Source organism: Capsicum annuum, chromosome 8 (genome assembly GCF_002878395.1).
Source record: "Capsicum annuum cultivar UCD-10X-F1 chromosome 8, UCD10Xv1.1, whole genome shotgun sequence".
Classification (NCBI taxonomy): domain Eukaryota; kingdom Viridiplantae; phylum Streptophyta; class Magnoliopsida; order Solanales; family Solanaceae; genus Capsicum; species Capsicum annuum.
In genome coordinates this window covers 36774241-36797556 of record NC_061118.1, presented here as the reverse complement: position 1 = coordinate 36797556, position 23316 = coordinate 36774241, and the positions used below count along the sequence as shown (strand labels likewise).

At 33.0% G+C, this 23316-nt stretch overlaps 2 protein-coding genes across 2 annotated transcripts; one reads left to right on the top strand and one right to left on the bottom strand.

The window, feature by feature from the left end:
- Window positions 1–1976: 1976 nt before the first annotated feature.
- On the top strand, window positions 1977–5162 carry LOC107845684 (pectinesterase 2). Its single transcript, XM_016690135.2, has 2 exons — window positions 1977–2910; window positions 4234–5162. Exons 1-2 carry the CDS (start codon window positions 2034–2036, stop codon window positions 4914–4916), a joined length of 1560 nt encoding a protein of 519 aa, XP_016545621.1. The 5' UTR covers window positions 1977–2033; the 3' UTR covers window positions 4917–5162.
- A 4566-nt stretch (window positions 5163–9728) lies between these two features.
- On the bottom strand, window positions 9729–20182 carry LOC107845674 (plasmodesmata-located protein 8). The gene is made up of 4 exons (XM_016690123.2): window positions 19627–20182; window positions 19244–19545; window positions 17172–17279; window positions 9729–9960 (listed from the first exon to the last, which is right to left on the bottom strand). Exons 1-4 carry the CDS (start codon window positions 20100–20102, stop codon window positions 9956–9958), a joined length of 891 nt encoding a protein of 296 aa, XP_016545609.1. The 5' UTR covers window positions 20103–20182; the 3' UTR covers window positions 9729–9955.
- Between the last annotated feature and the right edge of the window lie 3134 nt (window positions 20183–23316).

Sequence of the window (23316 nt, the reverse complement as noted above, 5' to 3'; positions counted from 1 at the left end):
AAGACTGATATAGTAAAACTACTCCAAATATTTATTGTTTCTTAAGATGTGTGTTAAGTCAATAGTGAATAACTAAAAATGAATGGTGAATTAAAAAAATACTTTTCATATTGTCAGTTGAAATAAATTATTTTTAAAAATATTTGATTTGGCCATCATTTAAGGCCAATGAAAATGAAATGTAGTACTAATAATTTGAAGCTGCAACAATCATGCAACGCTCCCATAGAAAAATCTGCCATATAGAGGAACTAGCTAAGTAGCTAAATTAGTCGGTCGATAAAGTTTAATTTTAGCAGTTGATATATTATAAAGTTCAATAAGGAATATGACTATGACTTTAAAGAATTAATGAAATAAAATATCTATTCTAAACAATCTTTTGAAATTACATCACAATTAATTTAAACAGAAAAAAGGAAAGGAATAAGAAGTATAAATCATGAATTGTAAAAGCTAGTAATTACTAGAAGCTAAGACAGCTTGAAATGACTTTGCAACACTAATTGATCGTGCGTTTGTCCGTAATTAGACAGCAAAACAGAAATAATTTTTCTAAATTTTTTGTACTAGTTAGTAGCTAGCAAGGATTTATTTTTCTTCTTTGGATATATGATAAAAGGAAAGAATAAAATAAAAATGGTACCATCCAATCATATCCAATCATAAATGTGAACGAGCGGCAAGTTCGTGGAGCACCTTATCTAGTATTGTAAGAAATTAAAAAATAGCCAAATAAATATATGATATACGAGAATAATAAACGAGAAATTAAACCGAAGACATTTTGAAATCCTAGAATTTAAGCTGCCCAAATTAAAGATGTTATTCATATTAATTCATATATATTGATTGTATAACTGATTTTATATCGAGTATTTTAATTTGTTATTATTTTCTATTTTGTTACTCTCTTTTTATCAAATTATGTGGTATGGTTGTAAAATTTAAATATTCAAACTTTTTAAATTTTGACATAGAAGATTTAAATTTTTAAAATAATTTTTTTTTTTTGAATACTATGTAAAAAAAAAATACTAAAAATCTCAATAATTAGCAATTTAAAATATCTAAAAGGAATAAAAAGAAATTTCATTCAAAAAAAGAAAATACTTAGATTGACTTTAGAAATTCCAACATTACATAAATCGAGACGAAGATATTATATTACTAGAGTAAATTAGTTTGTCATATAGGAGAAAAATGAGTTGAAAGACCCTCCCAAGTCTTTAATTAAAAAAAGGGGACAAGTGGGTCTCACAATATTATTAAATTAAAAAAATAAATTTTATTAAATAAAGATAACTGCATTAGCTGTCTCAATAACTATCAAAGTTGTTCGACAACTTTGATAGTTGTTGAGACAACTAATAAAGTTGTCGACTAACTATCAAAGTTGTTCAACAACTGTGCAAAGTTGTTGGAGCGAAAATGTTTAATAAAAACTGAAATTTTTTTTTTTGTTCCTTTTACCTAATTTTAAAGCTTGAAGGACTCTCACTTAATTAAGAAACTTGTTTGTCCCTTTTAGTTTAAGGTCCGTCATATAGAGAGTTGCATATCATTGTAAATTGTTTTAATGTAATATACGTAAGTTAAACTATAACATGCATGAAGTTATATTTATAATCGGAATCGGAATAATGAAAAGACTAGTTTCTAAATTCTAACTTCCTGTTTTCCATTTCAAGTTGGTACCTTGTTTCATCAGTTTAATTCCTTTGTCAAGTCAAAAAAACATAAATTAGCTAGCAGCAGAATATTTTTATTTTACTTTATTCCTAAGATTATAGATTATTATTTTCTCTTTATTCCAAAACCTAAACAGAGAGCCACAAGTATTGTTCTCACGATTAATCATGCCTTAATCCAAATTAAATAAACTAAAAAAAGGATGGTGCGTCCCCATCACTTAATTTTTTTCATTCCTTTGTATGTCTCATATTCTTATCTATATAAAGAAGCCAAAAGGCACCAAATAAAATCACATTTGTTTCTCAAAAACATAATTAGAAAATTATAAGCTTCTTAATATGGACAATATTCATTTGATTTTCCCACTTTTACTTGTGTCTTGTTTCTTTTTCCCATCTACCACAAATGGCTACTCTAAAGCAGTCATAAAATCTTGGTGCCTCCAAACACCTCACCCACAACCTTGTGAATACTTCTTGTCACAAAATCCCAAGTATATATCTCCCATAACCAAAAAATCTGATTTTCTAAAAGTGTCAATAGAATTAGCCCTAGACCGTGCGTTACGTGCCCAAACGAACACATATTCACTAGGTTCAAAATGTCGCAACGACCTCGAAAAAACCGCATGGGCTGATTGTGTTGAGCTCTATGAAAATACAGTCCATAAAATCAAAAGCATAGTTGATCCAAGCACTAAATGCACAGCTGCTGATGCTCAAACATGGTTAAGTACAGCCTTAACAAATATCGAAACATGCATAACCGGTTTCGAAGAACTAGGGGTCACTGATTATGTTATGCCACTAATGTCAAATAATGTGTCCTCTTTAATCAGTAACACGTTATCTTTGAACCATGGTTATTACACTGAGCCAGCTGCAACTCAAGTTGATGGATTTCCAACTTGGGTTTCACTCGGTGATCGAAAACTGTTGCAATCTTCTTCTCCAGCTTCTCAAGCGAATATAGTAGTGGCTCAAGACGGCTCAGGAAATTTTAAGACAGTGAAAGAAGCTATCGCGGCCGCTGGAAAGAGGAAAGGGACTGGGAGATTTGTGATATATGTGAAGGCAGGGATTTATAGTGAAAATGTGGAGATTGGATCAAAGGTGAAGAATGTTATGTTGATTGGAGATGGCATGGGAAAGACAATTATTACAGGAAGCAAGAGTGTAGGAGGAGGATCCACCACCTTTAAATCAGCCACAGTTGGTAAGTATAAAACAACAAAAAAGTTGGTTATAATTCAGTTTCAATTTTCTTGTCAGCAATTAAATCGTTGAGCTTTAATTTGTTTTCTCTTTAGGATAAACATACATCGTATTACCACATAGTACATAAATGATCATGTCGTACATAACTCCGGTCAAAACTGAAAAAGGATGAGTTTAGGTTTTACTTTTTCTATATATGTGCACAAACTTTTACACTTCCGTGGTACGTAACTTAAATAATCATTGACTTAAATAATTAGGAGGCAAAACACCATAACATCATAGGTAGTAATTGTATCCTCCGGTGGCGGACGTACATGTATTTCAGGGGTTCATTCGAATCCCTTTTATCGAAAAATTATATTATTTTTATATGGTAAAAAAATTTTTTATGTATAAATAATAGAGACTGAACCCCCTTCGACTAATCCGTATATATACTACTGAACCCCCTCACTGAAAATCCTGGATCCTCCCCTGATATCCTCCGTGTTTCAATTTACATGGCATCATGATTTGATTGAGATAAAATGTAAAAAAAAAAAAGAATTTTTTCTTCGAAATTTGTGGTCTAATAAAACAAGTCCTGAATATTTATATATATATTTATTTTATTAAGCGTAAAAATGAGATTTTTCAAAGTTATTTGAAGATAACATTCTATTTGGGACATAGACTTAAAAAAATAAAATACAAAATAAAATACGGTCATATTTCTTTTTTTCTCTTTCTCAACACATAGTAATACTTAACATGTTTTTTTTAAAAAAAAAAATTAAACATCTAAATTCAGCTTATTTTGAAAAGTGCTTTTTTAGAAGTACTTTTCAAAAAAATACTTTTGGTGCAAAAATATTTGTGTTTGACCAATAAATATTTGTGTTTCAAAAAAATACTTTTGGTGCAAAAATACTTTTCAAAAAAATACTTTTGGTGCAAAAATATTTAAGGTTATGAAAAACTGTTTTTTTAACTCTTCAAAATCAGTACTTATTTTCTTTCAAAAGTTTGCCCAAACACTTCATATTTTTAAAAATAAGCACTTTAGAAAAAAATAAATTTGGCCAAATTAAACAAGCTATAAATGATGGTTATTAGTGTTTGAAAGGAGATAAGTACTAAATGATGGTTAATTAATGTCACTCGTATCAATAGTTCAACTTCAACCACCCTATGTATTAGACTTTAGAAAAGTATGATTTGACAACTAACCATATATTAAAGTATTATTAATTGGTTCGTACCTTCAGAAACAGAAACATTAATTAGTGCTTATTAATGTAACTAAGCATATGCTAATAGTATTATTTGTCAATGTCAGCTGCTGTCGGTGATGGATTTATTGCTCGAGGCTTAACCATTAGGAACACTGCTGGCCCCAAAAACCATCAAGCAGTAGCCCTTCGATCTGGCTCTGATCTTTCAGTATTCTACCAATGTAGCTTTGAAGGGTACCAAGACACTCTTTATACCCACTCTGAGAGGCAATTTTACAAAGAGTGCGATATTTATGGTACGGTCGATTTCATATTTGGTAACGCAGCAGTAGTGTTACAAAATTGTAACATTTTAGCAAGAGACCCTCCAAACAAGACCAACACAGTAACAGCACAAGGCCGAACAGATCCGAACCAAAACACTGGAATTTCAATTCACAATTGTAGAGTCACTGCAGCTCCTGATTTGAAATCCTCCTCAGTTAAGACATATCTAGGAAGGCCATGGAAAAAATATTCACGTACTGTTGTTATGAAAACATTTCTTGATGGATTGATTAATCCAGAAGGCTGGATGCCGTGGAGTGGTAACTTCGCCCTCAACACATTGTACTATGGTGAGTACATGAACACTGGACCGGGTTCATCCACTTCAAATCGGGTTAAATGGGGTGGATATCGCGTTATTACAAGTGCTACCGAGGCATCTAAATTTACCCCTGCTAATTTCATTGCGGGAAATTCTTGGATTCCAGCTACCAACGTGCCATTCACTTCTGGTCTTTGATTTGATTTATTATCTTATCTTACGATATCTTTAATGTGTTTCTATGGACTACCCCATACATACTGATTTGAATTTGTCAATTTATAAATGTTGCTCAAGTTGAAATGTATTGTAATTGAGCAACTTGTTTGTATTTGTTGTATCCTTCTTTTGATTTGTTGTATTCTCTAGCTAATTCTTTCTTTAGCAACAAAATTGTTGAATTGAGAATATCCATTTTATAATAAAGTTCAAAGTTCATGATCATTTTGATTATAATGTCATTATCCCCTATGCATATCGTCCTCGATGCTAGGAGTTTTTTTTTTCCGGCCACTAAAATAGCTTAGAAACAAATAGTATATCATTTCCTGATTAGTATTAAAAAGATGTATGTCATCAGATTATTTACGCGTTGTAAAATATAATTGATTATATATATTGTTTACACTTACTAAAAATAGAGTTAATTCGAACTAAATAGTGATAGGGAAAGGTAGTTAAGAGAACTCCTAAAAAAATATATATATGCAGAGGGCCATTATGTCCGTAGGACAACCTAAATTAATGCAGAAGTCAATCACAAATAAATGAAATATGAATTAGAAGTTTTTTTTTTTTTAAGGATAATGATCTTTCTCAATTCACTGTATAGGTTGGATAGAAATATATTCGTTACTTTTGATTTGCATGATATAATGGGAATTATTGGAATGGAGTCATTATCATTAAATAATAATGCTGCTTGATTATTTATAAGATATAATGTAAAATTACGTCAAACTCATAACCACTTCCACTTGAATTAATGTGATATATACATGGCTTGATTAATATATTGACCCTATTGGGATCCATCACAGTTCATGGTGCCTCACTAGCCTTGTGGTACAGTTATGTGATTAAGAATCATTATTATCTGCAAACATCTTAGGCAGAACCATTGAATAAATTGAGCTACGTATGTATCTTTAAACACTACAATATGATTGAACAGAAAACAAGTAAACTTTGGTCTAAATTTAAGTCTGTAAATTTAGCCAAGAACAACAGACATTAAAGTGAATATCATATCGAAATAGTTGCCTGATGGGATTAAGGAAAGTCTCTCTGCAGGAAGATTTCAAATGTTCTATATTAATTAGCATCTTCCTTTTATTTTTTAGTGAAGAATCTAATTATTAGATCATGGAGTTTCAAGATATAGCATCTTGATAATTTAAACATCGATACATAAGTTCAGTAGCCCATTTTAATGTTTGTGTCCAGGCATGAGCAAAGCTAGAGGGATGGAAGGAGGTTTCATTTATCCCCCGTTTATGATTAAAAAAAAAAACACTACATATATCATTTAAGTAAAAAAAAAAATCCTTGTATGTTTATATATATATATATGCAAATTATGGGATTAAAGGATGTATATAATAAGGATGGTAAAGCAGCAGCAGCAGATGATTGCTAACTATGATTGGATAGATACCTTAAATTAGTTACTTCGCGGAACTATTTTTTGGTATTTACAAATATTTGTTTTAAACAAATTAAAGTCTCTTATATCTTTGTATAAAATTAGTTATAATAATAATAATCTATATGTTACTATATACTTTACTAAGATGAATCTTAAATGCACATTCATATTTGATCAAGGGGAAAGGACAAAAATAGCATCTAAAATTAAAATAATATCATAAAAATAGTACCCATAGTTAAATACCCAGTAAATAGTCACCGATATAATTTTAACTCAGTCAACCTCTTTTCCCGACAAAAAAAATAGTAAAACATGACCGAGTACACGCAATAAAATACAACACACAAAATAAGATTGGTACCTCTAAATAGAGCAAAGCATGGTCCAACCTGTTAAATTTATCTTAAAATTCAACCTAGACTTTTTTGGCTCCTTTTTAAAGATTCTACTTTTTTTTTTATTCTTTTTAACAATTGAGTAATTTTATTTTTTTTAGATTATTTTGCATTCACCTTTATTATTAAAATAAAATACTATTTGTTTTGTTTAGTTTTACTTATTTATACAATAAAATACAATACCATATACTTTTAATATAATACAATTGTTAAAGATATTTATTTATATATAATAGCGATAAAGTGTCTCTCTCTCTATATATATACACACACATATTCTATATAATAATTATAGCATCTTTATACACATTATATACAATTTTTAACTACAATTATTATTTAGATACATATTTTATAGGACTCTATATAGATTTTAAATGCATTCTAAAAATGTATCAATCTAGTATAAGAGAGTATCAATTGAGTATATGGACACTGCAAGTGTATCAATATAGTATAAAAGTGTATTAATGTGGTATAGAGGAGTATTAATTGTGTATAGAGACTGCATGTGCTTGCATAAAATTTTCTTTCTCTTTTTTAAAAAGTGTATCAATATAGTATAAAAGTGTATCAATATGGTATAAAAGTATATCAATTGAGTATAGAGACTGCATGCCCAATTGGGCCAAATGACTAAAAAGGAGATTACTTTAGCCGACTGGCTATAATATGTCAGCCTTTTCAATTATGAGCCATTTTTTTTTAAATGACCAGCCCATATCTTTTTCTCTTTGATCAACTTACAAGGTTTACTTACAAGAAAATTGTTTCATTCGGGCCAACTCAGCCCATTAAAGTGTAGCCTATCCCGGCTTCAGAATTGGGCTGGTCTGGGAGCTAGGTTTGGGGTGGGAAAGTGGCGACCGACCCAACCCCCTACCCGGGTTAGTTGTTTAAGGGGAAAGTATAGAAATGACATTTCAGATCAAACAAATTCCACGAAAATGGTCATGAAATTTAAAATTTATTTTCTAGTCATTTCAATTTGTTCGGTTATTTTGTATAATTTCTCCACACCTTCTATACAGTTTCTATATATTATCTTATACATATACATATTCTATACAAAAATCATACAATTTTGATACACAATTTATATAATAATCATACAACTTTTTTACGTATTTTATACAATAATTATATAATTTTTATACAATTTTTTATATATATTTTATACATATACATATTTGATAGAACTATACAATTTCTATACATATATCTTATATAGATACATATTCTATATAACAATTATACCATTTTTATTTAATTATATTTAATTATTATATTTAGGAAACAAAAAAAAAGAAAAATATTTATCAATTAAAAAAATTGTAGCAAAAAAAAAAATTGAAATATTTCTAGTAAAGGGCCAAATGACCCAACTTGGAAAGGCCGAGATTATCGACAGGACACATAATGTCCATATGCCCAAACTTGGGCTATTATTTTTTAAAAAGGGTTACACCATGTCTTTTTTCCGTGGTTTAATTGGGCTTGGTTGAGCCGAATTTTGTATTTTATTTTGTTAAGGTTAATTTTCAATAATAAAATTGATATTTATATAAGTTATGGGAAGACATTTTGATATTACATTAATTTTATTTTATTTTTGCATAATAACATATATGGAAAGATTTAAAACTAAAATGATGTACTAAGTTGTAAAATTAAACATTGGTCATCCTTTTTTGATATAATATATTGTAAATGGACAAAAATTTGAAAAGAAACTCCAAACAATACTTTTATGGGATCGGCTATTGCCCAAATAGTTGTAGAAACCAAATAAGACACATATGATATGCAAACATGTCATACAGGATATACAAATAAATTTGTTTTGATTTGTCAATATATGTTTATGTGATATTTGATTGATTGAACTGTAAAAATTATATATGTTTATGTGATATTTGATTGATTGAACTGTAAAAATTATATATGTTTATGTGATGTTGATTGATTGAATTGTAAAAATTAAGTTAAACTGTTGGTATGTCAATATAATACTGAATGTTAAGAAAATGTTGTGAAACAAGATATACAATTTTTTTTTTTTGATATGTCATTATAGATTTAAATAATACTTCCTATTTTTTTTTTAAAAAAATACAATTGTATTTTTTGTATTTATTTTTAAATAAAATGGAAATTTGCATGTTTTAATTAATATTTGTTAACTTTATTCAAACTATTTGAAGTTTTTGAATTTTGAAAATAAAATTTAACTATTATATATTAATATATCTTCAAATATCATTTGTAATTAATTTGAACTGGTGCTGAAATTTTTTGTCAACCATTGCTCCTCAAAAGAATTCATAATATGAATAGATGTCTATCAGGGAGCAAATCACGAATAGCAATGAATACGACTCTGATACCATGTCAAGAAAATAAATTATGAACTTAATTCAATCTTATAAATCAGCTGACTCATAAAATGAAATCTGAACCTATAGGAGACAACACACTGCCCCCACATGGACAGATTTATAAAGTAATTTATGGTGTTTGTGAACTTATGGTCTCACTATCAAATTAGATAGTTTATATATATATTTGTTTTAACTAATTTAATACCATATGTCAGTGTTCTAAAAGACTAAATGATGCACTTGATTGAATGTAAAGTTTTTATCACTAATCCCTATTTATTTCCACTAGGTATTTCTTTTCTTTTTTTCTTTTTTGACATTGCATGCACTCATGTTAATAGAAATTCAAAATTCGTCTCATCCCTTCCGTAATATTATAGAAGAATCTAACAATATGTTGCATTACCCATCGAATAAGAAAATCAAAAAATAATTTCCACTAAAGTTTTGTTTCATTGAAATGTAATTGGCTGAGAAAAGATGGCCATTCTTTATTCCAAAGTTGTTCATTGGTCATCGTTGATATTGTTATTATGCTACTTTATTATATTCCAAAAGATAAAATTCAACTTTCTGGATATGTTATCAAAAGTTTGTGTCTAATATAAATTAACTAGGGTAAATGGAATTCATGATAGCTCCTAATAAACAAAATAGAAGTTCATACACCTAACAATTTGCATTTAATAAATTAATAAAAAAGAAAAAGAAAAAGTGGAACTCATTATAAATTGGTCCTAACATATGAACCCACAGAAGTTCAGGTTTCACCTCATTGAACCATGCGTAAGCTTCCCTTCTCTTTTTTTAACCTACAAATTAAAGGATCAACAAAAATATAAATTTATAACATAGTAACAAGACCATAAAAGTTTTTTGAGTTTGGTGAAAGTAAATATACTTTCTACTATCAGATTCTCTCTCATGGACGAAACCATGGAGGACCGTTCCCTCGATACCCTCATCCCACCGGAACCACCAGATAAAGGAGCCTCTTAGGAAGCTACCAAGAAACCTGCTACTGCTTCATATAGCGACATTCTCAGGACTCAAAGCCACACAATTTCCAACTCCTCAATGTTAGTACCAGAGGATTCTCCCCCCGTGGATCGAATGAAGTCAGACGACTGTATACCCTTAACGATGGAGGACAAGAAAAGGATTTACGATCTATGGCGTCACTCGGTTATTGTGAAAACAGTGGTCAAATGGTTCAACCACCACTATTTAAGCAAAAAGTTGGCGGATCTGTGGAAAATAAACGATCCTTTTTCACTAATAGATCTGGACAAAGACTTCTACACGGTAAAATTAATAGAAAGGATCTTCAAAGGAGGGTGCTCCAACAAGGTCCATGGTTCGTCGCTGGTGCTTACTTAGTAGTCCGGAGTTGGGTCCCTAACTTCGTACCCAGCAACTCTAAAGTCCTCACAACGACAATTTGGGTTAGGTTATCGGAATTGTCAACTGAGTTCTACGACTGAATTATCTTAGAGAATGTAGGGAGGAAAATTGGATCCCTCGTCAAAGTCGATACATGTACATCCACAGCACTGCGTGGCCGCTACGCAAGGATATGCGTGCAAGTTTCGATGGACACCTAGGTTAAAAATGGGTCAACATCAGAAGCCACCAACAACCTCTTCACTACGAAGGGGATGGCTTCCTTTGCAACATTTAAGGGACGTTGGGACACACTAGGAGTAATTGCCTAAAGTGGAAGCCCAGCACAGTGGCGGAGCCAAAGTTTGGGGTAAGGGTGTTCATAAAAATGAAAAAAAATATTGCTGCACCTACCAGGATTCGAACCCAGGTTGGGGCTGCGGATTTGCACACCCTTAACCATTAGGCTATGCTTCTTTATCTTGTCAAAGGTGTTCAACAATATGTATATAACCATAAATATCTATATTTAACGTATATGCTCCGCCCCTGGACCTACACACCATAGCAAGGCGACGACAACCCACAAAGTGATGGCCGATCAACAGAGCGTAAGGATCAATGGACTACGGTGACCTTCAAAAAAACAAGACGGAAATACCTGACTAAGGAAAACACGCAAGCAAAATCATCTGCAACAGGCCCAAGTAAGTCTTCTACCTCTATTGACATAGCCGATGGGAAAGGCAAGGCGATTAGTGCCGTAACCCTACCCCAAGGCAGACCTAACAGACTCCCAAATCCTACGGCCCATTACCATACTCGCACAAGTGGTTCGGGTTCTAGTAACGACCCAAGTGCTTCCAGGCCCAATAAGGAACCCACGACTCCTTCTGAAACCAATTTGGGCTTCTTAAACTTGGATTTTACTAAGAAGGGAAAAAATGATTCCATCAGGCCCAATATCCTTCCAGATAAAGCCCAAAAATCTCCTTATCTGGAAATGAAGGCCCAAAGAGCCCTACCAGTCTTGTCAAAGACTTTTGAGACGACTGAGCCTTGAAAGTTGATCCACACTCAGACTTCCTCTAACCCCCTCCCTACGACTTTTAACCCCCCATCCTGCCTAAGCTAATCAATCATATCACTAACTCTGATATGACTGAAATGGAGGAGCGGCCCTTTACCTCCCCCAATCTTTCCATTTCTAGAACTTTCACTGAGTACTTCTTTACTCACATTACTGAACTTTACAAAACTACCCCTACTATACTTAACTATGGACCAACCCATGGCCCCCCCTCCTTTCCTGACCTTTACAATAACCCCTCTCCCAATGACCCACATACCAACCACTTAGCTCGAGATAGGTCTAACAAACCAAGCAATCCCTCTAAACTTGGAATGGCAGGGGATCAAATTTAGGGTATTAATACAGGACCCATGCTACTTAGCTCAAGTAGTGATGAAGAGGTTGAATCAGGGTCTCCTGAATTTCGACAAAAACATATGGCTATCAACACTAATGAGGCTAACCAACCAAGCCCAGATAGCCCCTCTATCTCAGGAGATGCTAAATGCAGAGATGACCCTCACAGGGTAGTCCCTACCATTCCTTCCATCGAAAATACCTCAGATATTGGAGAGGGTCCCCCCTTTTGTGCTAATACATGGGCCCCCCAACCCAGGAGAAACTATTTTGGAGCCTCAAACCCTTCTCGACCCCAACCCTCCCTCAGGAGGTCATAAAAAGAGAGCTAACAATAGAGGCCCTAAGAGAGAACAACCGAGAAATGAAAAGCATCTTGGCATCTCTGAGAGCTCCAAGAACAGACGTGGAAACTCTAGGAAAGCCAATTTATCTCATCTCCAAGGATGTCATAAGCGAGATGTCAATAATCCTTATACCACAAGACTTAAGAACTCTTGACCTAGAAGTTGTTCCTCCAGGACTAGGAAATTTTACAAGACCAAGATGTCACCTCTCTCAAGAAAGAAAAAACATCAGAAGGAACGAACCTCAGCCCAGGAAAAGGGCAAGGAGGTACTGTAGGAACCATCAATCCTCTATCCCTTCATGATGAACTGCATAATATGGAACACTAGGGGTGGAAACAGTGCTGATTTCAAAAGGCACTTCAAAGCAATGGTAGACCTCCACAAACCCCTCATTTTGGCCCTCTTGGAAACTCGCATGGGTGACCACAACTAACTTGCAGATATGCTTGGGTTTTCTAGGAAAATTCAATACCCAGCAGTTAGGAACTCTGGTGGCATTGCCATCGTATAGAATAATAACAACATCACCATCAATGACAATAATATCTTTTCTCAAGGTATACATGTCACTTTGCAGGTTAGTTACCCCTCTTCTACTTGGGTTTTTAGTACTATTTATGCTAGCAATTGTCCTGAGGAGAGAAAGAACCTATGGAACCTTCTAATAACCTTTGCTGATACCATAAGGGACTCTCCTAATAATGTCTGGCTGGGGGGATTTTAATGAAATCCTTAAATCTTCTGATAAATTTGGGGGAAATTGTATAAACCATAATAGAGCAACTTTCTTCTGGGATTGTATTAACAAAAGCATTCTAATTGATCTGGGGTTCAAGGGCAGCAAGTTCACCTGGACCAACAAAAGGTTCAGAAATAAGGGTTCCCTGATCCTTGAAAGATTGGATAGGTGTCTAGTTAATCACTCTTGGATAGACCTTTTCCCTGAGGCTTCTGTAACTCACCTGCCCAGAACTCACTCTGATCACTCTCATATGCCGATTACTATCTCAAAACACCAAATTATTTTCTCTAAATCTTTTAGAATGAAAACCATCTGGTGTTCTCACCCAACTTTCCCAAACATGGTCAAAGGTACCTTCCTTGGAAATACTGACCTTACTCAAGCCACCACCAACTTCCAACCTATCATCACCTCCTGGGATAGAGAGATCTTTGAAAATATCTTCCAGAAAAAAAAAACTCCTTGCAAGATTGGAGGGTATTCAGAGGGCTGAGGACTACCCTTATAGATCCTTCCTGCACAATCTTAAACTCCAGCTTTACAGAGAGTACAGTGAGTTGTTAAGACAAGAACAAGAATTTTAGAAGATTAAGTCAAGAATAAACTGGCTCACTGATGAAGATCTGAATACTAAGTTTTTCCACTCCTCTACCATCAATAGGAGAAGGAATAACAGGATCAACTCTATTAAAGATGACCAGGGCAACTGACATTACTCTCAAGAGGATATTTCCACCACCATCCTCAACTTCTACCATCATCTCTATTCCTCTGAACAGACTCACTCCTACCTTAGCATCCAAAAGAAGCCCTCTTCTAAGGGGTCCTTAACTTCTGATACCCATCAAACCCTTGATGTCATCCCTAGCCTGGAGGAGATTAAAAGAGTTGTCTTCTTCTTCCAGCCCAATAAGGCCCCTGGACCAGATGGCTTCCACCCACTTTTTAATCAGAAATACTGGGATATCCTTTAGCCTCCCATCCTATAATTCTTTATTCAGACCTTTACTTCTTCTTCCATTTATGAAAAGGTTAACTCAACCTACCTTTGTTTAATCCCTAAATGCAAGAATGCCACTCACCTCAGGAACTTTAGACCTATTGGCCTCTGAAACACCTAATATAAGATCATTACCAAGATTATTGCCAATAGAATAAAGATGCAACTAGGGGACCTCATCAGTAATTCTCAAGATAGTTTCCTCTCCAAGAGAAGGGCTTCTGACAATGCTATAATTGTTCAGGAATACATCACCCATTTCTCAAAAATGAAGGGTAAGAAAGCTAACATAATGCTCAAAATAGACCTAGAAAAAGCTTTTGATAAGATTGAATGTTTTTTCATAAGGTAGGCCTTTCATTTTTTTAACTTCCCCTGCAATCTCATCAAGCTTATCATGTCTTTGCATTTCCATCTCCTCCATATCTATCCTCATAAATGGGGGTAAAACCACCTTCTTCAAACCCTTTAAGGGATTTAGACAGGGGATCCTATCCCCCTATATATTCAAACTATGCACGAAATTCCTTTCTAGAAGGATTGACCATGAAGTAAACCTTCTCAAATGGGACCCAATTTTAATTAGCAGAAAAGGACCTAGGATCTCCCATTTTTTTTTTGCTGATGACCTTATTCTAATTGCCAAAATTGATGAGAAGAACTACAGGACCATCACTGAAACTCTTAGTAGTTTCTCTATCTATTCTGGTCAAAGAGTAAATAACTTAAAATCCAAAGTTATTTTCTCTAATAACTGCTCCAATCAGTTCAAGAACCAATTAGCTCACCTTCTTCATATCAAACCCAAGAAGGACATGGGCAGATACCTGGGGTTCCCCATTTTTCACTCAAAGCCCAGAAATAGGGATTTCCATTTTATCCTGGATTCCCACCATAACAAACTTGGAGGATGGAAATCCAAGTTCCTTAACATCGATGGAAGAATCATTTTTGCCAAGGCTTCTCTTAGCAGCATCCCCAACCATATCATGCAGTACATTTCCATCCCTCATTAAATTCTTAAACATATTGACAGAATCATTAGAAATTTTATCTGGGGATCTACTGATGAGCAAAGGAAAATTCACATGATCTCTTGAAAAAACGTGACTCTGTCTAAAGTTGATGGAGGACTTGGCATCCAAAGAGCATCTCTTAAAAATAATTTCCTCTTTATGAGTCTTGCCTGGAGAGTCATGCATTAGCCTGAAAGCCTTTGGGTTAAAGTCTTAAAAATCAAATATAGCTAGGATGGCATGGGGTGTCACACCAATACCTCTAAGAATTGGAAGAATATTTACCAAGGCTGGGCCAGATGCAAAGAAATCTCCACCTGGGCTGTCAAGGATGGTTCCATGGTGTTTTTCTGGTATGATAGGTGCATCCCTAACTCTCAACCCCTTAGAAACCTAATTTATGGCCCTCTATCCAGCTTAGATAAGAGGATCCAACTCAACCAGGTCTGATATCAGGGCTCTTGGAATTTTGACAGCATTTCCATGGTCATACCCAGGATGTCATTCACCACATCAAGAACTCTTTCTTTGCTAACCCCAAAGTAGTGTTAGACACCCCTGTCTGGACTATAAATGGCAAAGGAACCTTCTCCACCGGTAGTGCTTACCATCACCTGATCAGTCATAATACCAACCTTAAATTTCAGTCTAACAAATCCTCCAACTGGCTCTAGTGCCTCCCCATAGCTCCTAAGATCAAATTCTTTATATGGCTACTTCATCACGATAGACTCCCCATCGGTCTCAATCTTTCCAGAAAAGGCCTAGATATAAACCCTTACTGTAAATATTGCCCCAACATCATTGAGGATACAAACCATCTGTTCTTCAACTGCCCCTCCACTAATTCTATCTGGGTAGACACTTTCAGTGAAGTTTCGTGTTCATCTACTGGTAACCTTTCAAACCTCTTCAACACCAACTGGTTTAATGTGTGGAGGATCACAAAGCATAAAGCTTTCAACCGCATGGTTCTTTGGCACGAAATCATCCCCCATCGCCGATGGGAAATCTGGAAGACCAGGAACCACAACATCTTCCAACAAAAAATTGTTAAGCCTTCCTTCTCATAGGCTTATAGTGAAGCGACTAAGTACACTCTACTCAACAACAAATCTCACTGTAGAGTCCCCAAGACTACCATTTACATCAACTGGATCCCCCCACCAACAGGCTACTATAAGCTCAATGTAGATGGTTTTTGTCTTGGCAATCCTGGAAGAGGGGGTATGGGCAGGTAATACGCAACCACAATGGTGAATGGTTGATAGGCTTTACCCAAAGTTATCTTTTTACTACTAATAACCAAATGGAGCTACTAGCTCTTAAGGTTGGCCTTTCTATCGCCATCCAACAAAAGCTCACCCCCATTGAAGTCAACACTGATTCAATGGAAGTATTACAAATGCTCAAAGATGGAAATGTTCAGTATGATGGCATTGTTACTCTTTGCAGGTCAAAGCTGAGGGAGGCAGGGGCTACAATAGTCCAACATTGCTTCAGGGAACAGAACCAAGTAGCTGATAAGTTTGCCAAGTAGGGAGCAACCACAAATATCTTCGAAGAATCTCTTTTTTTGCAAGTTCCACCTGTGTATGCTCTTCAGGAATTGGAAGCAGACATGCGAGGAACTTTATTTGAAAGATCCATTAGAGCAAATGCTTAAATTCTAACTGAGCAAAATTGCAATCTTTTTGTAATTAACCCTGGCTGACTGGCCCTAACGACGTAATACCTTATATGTATATTTAAATGCTCCTAATTACCAAAAAAAAAAAAAAGACCATAAAAGAAACTAATTAATAAAAAGAATAGTTGGATTTGCCGGTCTTAGCCAAACAAAACTGTTCGTATAGTAGTTATTCAATTTCAAAAGTTAGCTTAAGATGTGGGATTATAAAAGATTCCCACATGCTTTCGATTGACAACTAGAGAGTGAAAAGATAAATAAGGATAGCATCGAGTGAAATAAGCTGGAGGAATCTTAATCTGATACCACGATAAGAAAATGAATATTAAGAGTTAGGCGTAACTCTAAACCCCAAAACTACAGATTCAGAATTAAGACACTACAAATTATTTTATATATATATAAAAGTTTACCTAAAGATTTGCGGCAAACAGAGAGGAGAACGATGAAAACAGCAATACCAGCTAATACTCCTACGATTATTGCCACTGTTTTCCCTACTTCATCATCATTAGATGGATCTGTTCACAAATTAAGCAAAGATATATAATTAACCAAAAAAAAAAAAAGAAGCAAAGATATATAGCTCTTATATTAAACATTACAGTCAAAATAAGAGAATATTTATTTTTTCTAGCCAGTCTTATTCATTTTTATATGATACTTGTATTATTTGGTGAGTTAGTAATTTTTTTTCTCTTGGACAATAATTCTGAAACAGTTTTGATGTATTTCAAATCATAGAAATTTGTGATTTATATTATTTTTATCTAGCTTTAATTTCGTGTTGTGACATATCATAGCTAATAAAATAACTTAATCATGAATTATCATTCCCCGCAGTGGTGACTCAAGGATAAAACTAATAAAATTTTTGTTGTAGGTTCCCAAATCACAAAACCTCAAAAAAAAATTAATTGTTGATTTTATAATTTTATTTTCTATTTGACTGGATATAGAAAAAAAAACTATCATCATTCAATAGAAATATTTTGAAACTTTGAATTAAAATACTCAAATCTTCATAATAATAAATAATTTGTTTACCATAACATCCAAGGTACTGTATTAAAAATGCATGGTTAACGTATCATTAATTTGAATCAATTTTCACTATTATAAATAATAATATTAATATGTGAAACATACTACTACACTAAAAACAACAATTATAAAAATCAAGAAAAAGCAACATAATTTTTTATTTATCATATATATATATATATATATGATGTCAGATTAAAATTTAATTTTAGACCACTAATTTTATTGAGACATCTTTGATTCATTTTTTCAACCGCGTCTAGGCTTTTCTTGCTTATAATTTTTAATTGACAATATTGAAACGCTAATTTCAAGACAAATCATTGAAGATGTGAATGATTATGAATTTCAATTTGAATAGGGGTTTTGACTTTTGACCCACCTTCTTCTATAAATGCTAAATTTTGATATGATATATATAAAGGACTTTAGGGACGATAGGAACAAAGTGGGAGGTTAAGCTTAACAGAAAGAAGAATAACAACTTTTAAAACAAAAAGAGACATTGCTAGAGATTTCAATTAAAGTGAATTATTCCTAACTTTATGCTATAGTAAGAGAATATTTTTTTTATGTATCATAATCTGTTTTCGAAAAATGTGATTGATTCTTTTGCTTTTCTATCTTGTCTTATATAATTAAAGAAAAATAAATGCTTGAAATGTCTCTTATAAATTAATTCGGAGGAATTTGTTAAATTCGAAACACACACAATTACAAAAGTTGTCTGAAAAATAAATGCTTGAAATGTCTCTTATAAATTAATTGGGAGGAATTTGTTAAATTCGAAACACACACAATTACAAAAGAAAAAGAATTGAAGTATTGGAGAAAAAATTAATCACGGAAAATTACAAAGTTGCCTCCACTCCATTTTGACGAATGTTTTAGCTCTTTTCATGCTCATTAAGAAATCTATAAGGTATAATTTCTGTATACTTTTATTTATAAAATGTTTTTATTGAGAATCAAGCAACATTCAAAATAAATATGAGGGTATATATGTGGAAAATAGTGTTCAACTTTAATTTTGAATTTTCAAAGTGATAATTATTTGAGATAATTTTATTAGTTGAAGTGACTTTTAATTTGGGACAGAAGGAGTGATTACTAAAAAATGTAGTCTTATAAGTATCAAATTTATGCAGTAGTATAATTTCCTTATAACTCACATACTGAAAGTTCTAGTATCATAGATTGATTATCCAATTTATATTTTTGTATATAAATTATAACATATGATTCATAAGATAGCAAGAAAATTATCCATATTATGAGTCTTACACATTGATATCATGCATGAATAGTTTAATTTTCTTGTTCATGCATGATCCATCTAAAAACTCTTTCACTATCCTTGTATTACTCTAAAACTTTTAAACAATGAATATAAACTTTCTTCAATACTACTACTATCAGTATATAGAAGTTAAACTCTTACTGGAGGAATGATAGTAGCCGGAAAGCCAGTATCTAGCATAACACTGAGCCAAAAAAACATCAGCAGCAGCAGCAGCATCACACATGTCCTTCATCTTCATAACAGCTTCAGAAACACAAGCAGAACAATCTTCTGGACTCAAATCACCCAAACACTGAGCAAATCCTTGTATCGAACCCGAACTGCTAGCCTTAAAACCCGTTGCTCCACCACTACCTTGCATTAATCCAGCAAGAACATTATCTCTGTGCCTAATGAACTCTCCGTCTCCTCGTAGTTGAGTCTTGCTACACTTGTTGTACCTGTACGTTGAAAATATAATTAAGTAAATAAAAGTACGTGTTCTCTCTAATAGTTTAAACTTTTAGATAATCAGTACGTACCTTAAACTGGTGTCAGGTTTTCCAAGAAAATCTTTGTGTTCGTATCTAACACAACAACCATCTAATTGCAAAATAGCACCAAAATTATAGGGACAAACTATGTTCATTTGGCCAATTGCACTCGCCACACATGTTGAACAGTCTCTTAATTGTAGGTCACCATTACATTGATACAAACCGTAAATAGACGATTCTTGAGGGGCTGAACTGTCATTTCCAATAGCGTAACTATTGTAAAGAGATTGAGAAGAAGAACTAACTAGTGAGGATAGTAGAGAGTTTAAGCTTGGAGCAAAAGGATAATTTTGTTGATATTTGTCTTGTGAACAACCTGCGTAGATAAAAACATGAGCTTTAACAAGGTGGTTATTATGTAGGAAAATATTGTAGAAGAAGTAGAGGAAGAAAATGGAAAGAGAAGAAGAGAGTTTGAATAAAGGTAAGAAGTGTTGTGGAAGATTTGTGATGTTCAGCATTTCTCTTCTTTTTCTTTTCCTATGGAATTTTATGAAATTTGTCTTCCTTTTATATTGTTCTTTTTTGGTTTGGATGCTTTAATTTGATTTTGTGGACTTGAAGGAAAATAGTTAAATTAAACAACTTTAATTTTGTGCCCATTTGGTATCTTTGGTGAGTACTAAAGATGCCTTTGAAATAAAGTTGGCGATTTGGTTATGGATATTTACTAGTCTCAAAAATTTTCTTCTACTTAAAATTGTGGGGTTAGCTATCCCCAAATAAAAGGTAGAAAAAGCTAATTTCGTTTCTATAAAAACCAAATGACTCGTAGCAAGTGGGTTGATGAGCAGGCTACATTGTTCCTTCGAATAAATTCTATATACGAACCTCTATGTATTCCTATCTTAATTTTATTTTAGTCTTTAAAGTGAGCTTCAACTAGTTGGGTGAGGTTGCAAAATTCTCTTTCATACAAATTGGTGAATGTCAATTGAATGTATACAAATGGAATCCATAAGAAAGTTGAGATAACCCATTAAAAAATCTAAGTCCGAGCCCAATAACAATTTGAGCCACATCCATTGGATCTAGTTTGGTTAACAATGGCTTAGCCTTGAGTCAATTGGGCTGAAATTGATTTCCACCATCTCTGGGTCTTTATTCGACTAACCTAGTTTTACAACATGGCCAATCTCACTTTAGGCTTTTGGGGAGTAACGATAAGAATTTGCCTATTTGGATCGACTTATTTTAGTTGCTCTAAAGATAAAATAGCTTTAAAGTATTGTAGTATATGGGGAAATACGAAAAAATTAATAATTTAAACACTTATTTTTAAGTCAAATTAATAAAAATAAGTGGCAAGTTGGAAAATTTTAACTTATAAGTCATAAGTTATAAGCTCATTCAAACATACATCTAGAAATGGAGGTGGTGCATAACATGTTTAATATTGGTATTCTAAAGATTAAAATTATATTTATACAAATTTACAGATGGATCATGTATGATTATTTATTGAAATTAGGTGTATGTTAGTACTCGTTATATTAATTAGTGATTTTTTTCAAAAAATATATAGTCCAAGTCAACAGATTGCACCCATATATAGCTATATTTTCAGCTTACAAGCTGCATAGACAAATTGTTGTCGTAACAATATTTAGACAACTCGAATATTTATACACTTAATTCCCCTCCACTTATAAGGACTTTTTATTTGCTTCTATAGTTCTAATTAACCTCTTACTGAATTAATATTCTATAACTCGTCACAATATACATGAATGTGAGGTATTTTAAGAATAGTTTGTTGAGCATTTCGTCCCTCTTTTTCAAATCTTGAACGGTAAATTTAACAGACTTTTAATATTTTCCTGTTTTATTTTACTTGACACTTGTTGACTTGACACACCCTTTAAAAAGACAAATTGTTTTCGTAACAATATTAGACAACCCGAATACAATATTATACACTTGACTAAGGACTTTTTAAGGTTCCTTCTATGGTTCTAATTAACCTCTTACTGAATTAATATTCTATAACTTGTCACAGTATACATGAATGTGAGGTATTTTAAGCATTTCGTCTCTCTTTTTCAAATCTTGAACGGTAAATTCAATAGAACTTTAATACTCTCCCGTTTTATTCTACTCGACTCTTATTGACTTGACACATCCTTTAAAAAAAAAAAAATTAGTAAGAGGTGTATTTTACTAAATTAATTACTAATGTAGTTTAGGTTAATTAAGGGATCGGAAAACTCTAAATTTGACTTTTATTATTTATGTAGCCATGTAATATTAAGAACAGCAAAATTAGATTGCGATTTGGATGGTGGAAAAGCTATGTTATAACCTGTAGCTCTGAATTGTTCAAGTTCAATAATTGTAGCATGGATCAGTTTCAAATTTGCACTATCGTCAATAAATTAAGCATTTACTAAACGATTGAGGGAGACGTTATATAGTCAAGAGTCAGACAAACGAATGCAATTCTTTGCAATTAATTAATTAAGTCGATGAATTTTGACATTAGAAAAATATTAGAGTTGTTCGGTAAGTTCAACTATTCAGACTTGGTTTATCTGCATTTCCTACTTCTTTGACAATTTATTAATTGATTTATCTTTGCACTAATTAATTCTCTAGCTTCTAGACCTCTGCAATTTTCTGACTGAAAGAAGACAAATCCAAAGAGAAAAACGAAACTAACGCCATGAATAGGAGTATATATAGTTATGAGAAGTGCCTTTTTTGGGGGTACATCAATGACCTTTTTTTTAGTCTATTTACTGAGAATTTGATAACATATTTTTCTATATGCATGTATAAGCAGTTTTAATTTGTAAACGTGGTCGCACAAAAATTGTTAGTCAGATACTGGGGAAAAAACGATTCCAAAGTGATTAATCAAATAAAATTTTCTGCTCGCCATAAAAACATTGATGACAAAGTAATTTTTAAAAAGTTTGATCAACAGAGCTATTATTATAACAAGTATTTTCAACAATTTGGCTTTAGCTAAACGATTTACTGGTTAAAGGTATAACAACAACATGACTTGGTCTTGCATTATGGAATATATGGACCATATATCAAGTGGGATTTCGAGACACATGAATTGATGACCAATGAGTGCCTATTCCTTACGGGTTGTCATGGTCTAATAATCATTTACCATTCTTAAAAAGGAGGAAAAAAAAAAAGACTTGGTAGTAAGTGGTAAACACTAAACACCAATAGTGTTGGGTAACGCCAAGCATTTTGTATCTAGCAAGGGTTACGAGGGGCAGGGTGGTTCGAATCGGATTTATGATCAAACATGACACTTGCTTAGTTGGCAGTTAAAAAGTAAAGTTACATCATTGTTATTAGCTATTGCTTTAGCATAATGATAATTAACGCCTGATCCTAGCAAGTGGGGTTAGAGTCAAGATTATGGGTTCGATTCTCAATATCAACATGAGGCAGGTGTTGGGAGGAAAAATTGTTGGTAACGCCAACATCCACCTTATGGCAAGGACCACAAGGGTCGGGGTGGCCCTTTTCAAAGTCATGATCAAATACGATGATTGCTTGGTGGATTTAGTTGGGAAATAAAACTTTGCGCTTGCTATCAGTTATAGCTTTTGACATTGATGGTAAGCGATTACTTCCAACAAATAGCATAAATTAAAGAGGTTTTACAAATATCAATGTAGCTTAACTTGATACTCCTCCATCAATTTT